Source organism: Cicer arietinum, chromosome 3, assembly GCF_000331145.2.
Source record: "Cicer arietinum cultivar CDC Frontier isolate Library 1 chromosome 3, Cicar.CDCFrontier_v2.0, whole genome shotgun sequence".
In the NCBI taxonomy this organism is placed as follows: domain Eukaryota; kingdom Viridiplantae; phylum Streptophyta; class Magnoliopsida; order Fabales; family Fabaceae; genus Cicer; species Cicer arietinum.
Genome location: NC_021162.2, coordinates 41485032 through 41492172, shown reverse-complemented (window position 1 = coordinate 41492172; position 7141 = coordinate 41485032). Strand labels below are relative to the sequence as shown.

At 30.3% G+C, this 7141-nt stretch overlaps 1 protein-coding gene across 1 annotated transcript; it reads right to left on the bottom strand.

The window, feature by feature from the left end:
* Positions 1 to 878: 878 nt before the first annotated feature.
* LOC113784609 (uncharacterized) lies at positions 879 to 1874 on the bottom strand. Its single transcript, XM_073366398.1, has 3 exons — positions 1626 to 1874; positions 1460 to 1561; positions 879 to 1343 (listed from the first exon to the last, which is right to left on the bottom strand). The coding sequence occupies exons 1-3, from the start codon at positions 1872 to 1874 to the stop codon at positions 879 to 881; spliced, it is 816 nt and encodes a 271-aa protein (XP_073222499.1).
* Positions 1875 to 7141: the final 5267 nt, after the last annotated feature.

The window sequence follows — 7141 nt, the reverse complement described above, 5'->3', positions numbered from 1 at the left end:
TGCGGATTTTCCAGCGGAACCTTATCCCCACGTAAAACCTTCGTGGATAATTGTTACCTGAGGATTTCACTATCCGCAGGTAAATTACCTGCGGATAAATCCGCAAGAAAATTGAATAAAATCCGCAGCAAAGTTTAAGAAAACTTTAGATTTTTTTACGACTTTTCCTGTAGAAATATTTGCAGCACAGTTCCTACAAATATATTTCGTATGAAAATCTGCAGGTATATCCATTGCACCAACCATATGTTTCGCATTAAAATCCGCAGGTAGTTTCGTAAAAAAATGATTTTCAAAAAAGAATCCGCATGCTTAAATTTCCACATTAAACGAATTTGTCTGATTTTTTATTTATATAAAAATTTTAACTAAAAATATATGAAAATATTATTGTAAATACATTTTTAAAATATTTAATATTAATCTTCAATTGAAATACTATTGCAATAATCCAAAACAAAATTTATATCATGTTTTCAAATCAAAACTAAATATTTATTAAAGCATGATCCAACTATTGTGATAATTCTAAACAAAATTTATATAATGTGCATAAATCATATTGTGATAATTCTAAACAAAATTTATATAATGTGCATAAATCATATTGTGATAATTCTAAACAAAATTTATATAATGTGCATAAATCATATTGTGATAATTCTAAACAAAATTTATATAATGTGCATAAATCATATTGTGATAATTCTAAACAAAATTTATATCATATGCATAAATCATATTGTGATAATTCTAAACAAAATTTATATCATGTTCACAAATCATAACTAAGTATTAATTAAAACATGATCCAAAAAAAAAAAACTAAGTACAATCAAGTACATGATACAACCAATTTAACAAAATAGAAACAAATACTACTCAATATGATCACTACCAACATCCTCGCTATCTTCATCAGTTTCATCGTTGAGTTGTGGTGATGAGCTTGGACGAGAAGATGATCCAACAAATCCTAAATGTTGCATAAGAAAGGTTAAATTTCTGTTGGTCTCGGCCATCTCTTTTTCTTGTCGTTGCAACTGTTGTTTCATCAACAACTTTTCTTGCTCCTGTTTTTGCAAGGATTCATTCAACGCATGAACTTGACTTCTCAAAGCATCAACCTCTGAATCGGAACGCATTGATGGCTGATTTGGATTCAATGTTTTGGCTATAGATCCGAGACCAAATATTCTCCCTTTCTTTCTCCCAACTACATCCACCCATATATCAATATCAGATGGCATAACTTTGGTTGGTTGACTATCAGCTTCGTCCTCTCCCGGAACAAAAGTTGAAGCTTCAGACGATAACTCAATCTTTTTATTTTCAAATTTCTCCTGCAATAAAATAGAAAATTTGAGGCATAAATGTTTTCATATAATCATAATTAATTACTAATTGTTGGAACACTTGTACATAATCTTTAAAATGATACTTAAGATGATGAGCTTACATAAGCAGATTCAGCATGAATACCGACCCAGTTTTTATCTTTAGTACGATGAGTACGAAAATAAAAGTCACTAAATGTTGGGTCTTCTCCTTTCGTCTCTTTCTGTAAAAAAAAGTATATCTTAATTTCATTAATATTTAAATATAAAATAGAAAAGTAACAATACCATTTTTTTCCATAGCACCCGATGAGGAATTGATCCGCCAGTTTGAAGAGTTGCACCATCCATAGAATTGCGATTTCTTTTATTTATCTCAGATTTTTTTTGGAAATTAGAGGAATTCCAAATTGCCTTCAATTGTTCCCACATTCTCTCACCCATCCAAGTAGGCTTATTTTCCAAATCTTTACGTGCATCTTGCATTAGTTGCGACATCTTAGCTGCACTCCGTTTTTCAAAGTTGCGTCGCACCATGTCGTTCAAAGTTGGGGGCCATGTAAACCTTTTCTGTAATGGAAAAAACAGAAATAATGGGAGAAGATAAACAAAATAGATGAACAAAACATAAACAATATCTTACACAAATCAGTCTAGGAATCAGGCTAGTTGAGAAATTAAAAACCATACAATACATAAGCAAATTAATTAATTAACCAAACAAATTACAGTATATATGGGAAAGAACAAGAAACAGGAAACAAGAAACAAGAGAAATAATAAAAAAAAAACTACTAATTTACTAATTTGATGTTTACAGCTTTTTATTTCGATGTTTTCTGCAATTTTACATTTGTGTTCATGTTATATTTTTTATTTTCTGTGAACAGGTAATGTGAGTTTTGATTAAAAAGCTATTGGATGAAGAGAACAAGTAATGTGAGCTTTGATTTTCTAAGTTTTGATGTTCTGGTGGTGTACCTTGAAAGTTGATGAGTGTATAAGAGCAAATTGGTCAAAGGCTGATGGTGGGTGTTATTGGAAAAAATGGGTGGGATGTAACATACTAAATCCAGTTAATTTACATGAACGTTGTCTATTATGAATGTTAATTTCTGGCAACATTCTGATTCAGATATTCAACTGTGGAGGCTTCATAGTGATAATGCTACTAGTCCTATTGGCTAATTAATAGCTTCAAAAGGTGTGATAATGATATATGAAGTAAATTCTCCTTTCATAAACTGTGCATAAAAAAGAAAAAGAGGTGACACAAGAGGCAAGATAAGCTCTTAAAAAACAAGACATTTTCAGAACCTCTTATTGTGCTGAAAGTACAATGTGTTGGTAAACAAGTGCTAGTATGTCACATGTTTAATTAAGTGGCATACACATTTGGCTTTCTAGTTCTAGCACCTAATTTAGGTTATGTTGGATCACCAGACATTGAAATCCCAAAATTCTAACAAAAAAAAAAACTCAAGTATTACAACTTGAAGGTACAATAAAAACAGAAGGTGAACTTAAAAATAAAAAGCAGAAGCAGTATTTTGGAAAAATAAAAGGATCAAATTTACCATATTTTCTCTCTTTTCGTGCTTCTACAATCTTGTATTGATTATGTATCCTCATTCCACGACTTGAAGGGTCGAACCAAGCACAGTAAAATAAAATTAGCTTTCGTGTTGCTTGACTTCGCCATTCAAATTCTAGAATCTCGGAAACAACACCATAATAATCACTTGAGGTTTCACCTTGACCAATTCCCTTAACACATACTCCACTATTATATGTTATTTTGCCTTCACCCCAAGAAGTTGTGTTGAATTGGTATCCATTCACATGATAAATAGGCCATGACTTTGCTAGTCTCAAGGGTCCTCTTGCCAAGTCATACAAGTCAGGGTTTTGCATCCTAAGTTTGTGATTCTTTGTCACCTAGTCACATAAAGCAATTCATATAGCTTAGGTTAAACAAATTGTACATCTTTGTTTTAATCCAAATAAGATTGAATAGTCTAAATAAGTGCTTACATATTCTTGAAACCATCGCGGAAAGTCAACTTCTATTTGTGTATCAATGACATTGTCATTGAGATCTCCATATATACTTTTCAAACTTTGTACATACATCCTATACATGATATTTTAAAAAAATTAGATGTTGTTGTTCGTTGAATAATGGAGAACTCTAACAATATTAATGCCTTTTTTAAAATGAAAAAAAAAAGACCCACTCATATATATAAAAAATCAAATTTTGAACTCCCATACTATAGAAAAATAACTTTTATTTTTATATCTCACTTACTCTTAGAAAAATAATTTTTATTTTTATATCTCACTCACTCTTAGATAGCCTCTAATGTCGATTTATTTTAAATAGATTTCACCTAAAATAATTTGAGCAAAAGTATAAAATCTTGGAGATTTAAATCATATATATATGGTAAACAATATTATCTATGAGAATTTTGAATTCAAATATTTATTTAATTAAAATTAAGAGAACATCATAAACAAAAATAGAAAAGCAATAAATAAAAAAGGAAGTTGAAATCCAAATACCGTTTTTGCTTATACACTTCTTAGATCTCAGTTCCCTTTCGCCGGAAACACCACTCTTCTTCTTCTTCTCTTGTTTCCACCGCCACCACTCTCACTAAATTAGAAGAAAATCCCTCAATCAGAAGAAAATTAAAACCCTAACTCACTCCAGTTCATGAAAATGAATAATGCAACGAGAATAATGAAAAATGACAGAAATGAGACTGAAATAAAATAGAGTGGCACGCAACACTTACGAAGGCGACGAGGTTACGGTGACGAAGTTGAGGTGCAACGTAAATAGCTTAAGATTCGATGGCCGCAAGGTGTGACGGTGGTGGCTAAACCAGAAGAAAATCAAAACCTAACTCATTTTAGTTCACGGAAATGAATAATGAAAAATAGCGAGAAACGAGACTGAAATAAAACAGAGTGGCGCAACACTTACGACGGCGACGAGGTTACGATGACTATGGTTGAGATACGGTGGCGAGGTGTGACGGTGGTGATTTGAGATGCGACGGTGAGGTGTGACAGTCGTGGGCTAAGAATACGCGAGTGCGGCGAGTGCGACGGTGTGAGGTTTCTGATACGCGAGGGTTTTTTTACTTTTTCTTTCACAAAGTTGTTTTAGGGTTGTAATTAGTTTTTTTTTTTTTAACGGGAGGATTTTAATTGTTGAAAATGTTTTTTTTTTTCAATTCCATTTTTTTTAAATTCCATTTATTTGTTTTAATAAAATAAAAAGATATAATGACAAAAAACAAAAATAATTTTTTTGTCAAATAAAAAAAAATCTCATATATATGATAATTATATATATATAGTTCATTGTATTTACAATATATTTGATTTTATTTTTTTACCTTTGTATGATCAATTATAAATAATTTTAATGGCTTAAAACGGTGCCGTTCTTTAAAAAATTGAATAATTTTAATGTTTATATAGATTTTCGTTTACTTTTTTATAAACAAATATAATAATTATATTTTTGAGAATTTCTATAGTAAATTTTAAAATTTAATTTGTTTTGATATCATCAAACAAAATCGTGAATAGTTAAATAATATGTCAATTAGTTTGACTATATTTTAAATTTAATATCGTTAAATTTTTAAGTTTTATCTTTTGATTCTATTTTGAAATAATATTTTTTATCATAATTTTAATTATGAAAACAATTTATTTAATTACTGAGTTCAAAATTAAATAGATAAATTTATCAAATAATTTAGTGAATTTAATAGACACTATACTATAAAATTTAAAAATTACAATAATATTACTAGTGGAGCGGGTTCAGATGCAAAAATATAACACTCCAAAGCGTCCGTGCTCCAAATTTTAATTTCGGAAAAACTCAAACCCACACTAAATCAAAACGAATTTTCCTTTCTAAATCAAGATGGATTCAGATGCATATTGCTACTGCGAGTCCGACTTATATTGTCATCTTTAATTGTGCAACTTGTCTTATTTTTTTAAAAAGAAATTCTACCTTAATTATATGAAAATAAAATCATAAAAATTAATATGAAATTTACCTGCGGAATTTCCTAAGGATAAAACACTCATAAACTTTGCTGCGGATTTTCCTGCGGAGTTTGCATGGAATTTGCTGTAGAAATTTGCCGCAGATAAATCCTATGGAAAAAGATGAACTTTGCTGCGGAAATATAGTCGTATGTAAATCCGCAGCAAAAGAAAACGTTACCTGCCGTTTTACCTGCGGAACACGAAACCGCTGGAAAAATCATACGATACATGTGAACCGCAGGAAAATCCTCACGTATTATTGGCGGATATAATTCCGCAGGTAAAAAGCAGATTTCTAGTAGTGAAAAAACCGATCTTTTGAAAAATCAATGACCCTTTGCAAATCGATGACACACATTTTCTTCTAGTAATATATTAAACAAAAGTAGTCTTAATCTTTTAGTAAATCAATTAAATAGTTAAGGAATACAAGAGAATTTTACTTGAAAAATAGTGACTTAAAAGAAGACATTGTTGATGTACAGAGAAACAAAGTTGATAGAAAACTGCATATAGAATCAAATGTGAAACAGAGGTGTGGTACCTTGATTGACAAATAGGTAGAAATGCATACCAATATAAGGGGGTCAAAGAATAAAGACTCTTTTAGATTATTATATTAATATTAATAATAGTTTGAATGTCATGTAAACTAAAATTTTAATATATATATATATTTGATTTAAAATAAATAAAAAATTCACATTTACTATAAAGATCGATGATTAAATTGATCGAGTTCATTAACTTTAACATTTGAAATTTAAAAAATTTCCACAATACTTACAATTTATTAAAAAAAATTGACAATCTATCGGAAAAATTGTACCAACAGTGTAGCCAAAACAAAATAGGAAAGTTTTTTGGTCTATGTAGAACATGGATGGTTCAATACCTAAATTTTTTTAATTATAATTATGGATATAATTGTATGTCACTACGCCAAAAATGACACTTAACAGCGCCCATTTTACAGCGCTTGCTAAACACAAGCGCTGTTGTAATTATATTTTAAAAATAACGGAACCTTTTACAGCGCTTTTGATGACAAGCGCTGTAAAACAAGCGCTGTAGTAGGTCATATAACGTTTGCGCATCACGTTATAAGGCTTTTACAGCGCTTGTCAAAAAAGCGCTGTAAAAGGAAGCGCTTTCGCGTATCAGTTACAGCGCTTTTTTCACAAGCGCTGTAAAATACATGCGCTTTCATTGAATTTAACTACCTATTACAACGCTTTTTTCACAAGCGCTGTAAAATACATGCGCTTTCATTGAATTTAACTACCTATTACAGCGCTTTTTTCACAAAGGTTGTAAAATACATGCGTTTTCATTGAATTTAACTACCTATTACAGCGCTTTTTTCACAAGCGCTGTAAAATACATGCGCTTTCATTGAATTTAACTACCTATTACAGCGCTTTTTTCACAAAGGTTGTAAAATACATGCGTTTTCATTGAATTTAACTACCTATTACAGCGCTTTTTTCACAAGCGCTGTAAAATGCATCTTTCAAATAATTATATACGTTGGAAACCCTCATATCCTCTACATCTTTCAAATAATTATATACGTTGGGAACCCTAATATCCTCTACGTACTGTGCGGCCATCTACGTTGTCTCAGGTATTTTTTACACATGATCTGTTATGTTTTGTTACATATATATTAAATCTACTAAAAATTGTTATATATATATATATATATTAAATCTCTT

Bases quoted from the DNA above. Each gene is read 5' to 3' on its own strand.
- LOC113784609 (XM_073366398.1), bottom strand. From the start codon at position 1,874: ATGGTGCGACGCAACTTTGAAAAACGGAGTGCAGCTAAGATGTCGCAA. The intron at 1,562-1,625 runs GTATTGTTACTT...TTTTTTTTACAG, and splicing joins GGGTGCTATGGAAAAAAATG to AAAGAGACGAAAGGAGAAGA. The intron at 1,344-1,459 runs GTAAGCTCATCA...ATTTTATTGCAG, and splicing joins TTCATGCTGAATCTGCTTAT to GAGAAATTTGAAAATAAAAA.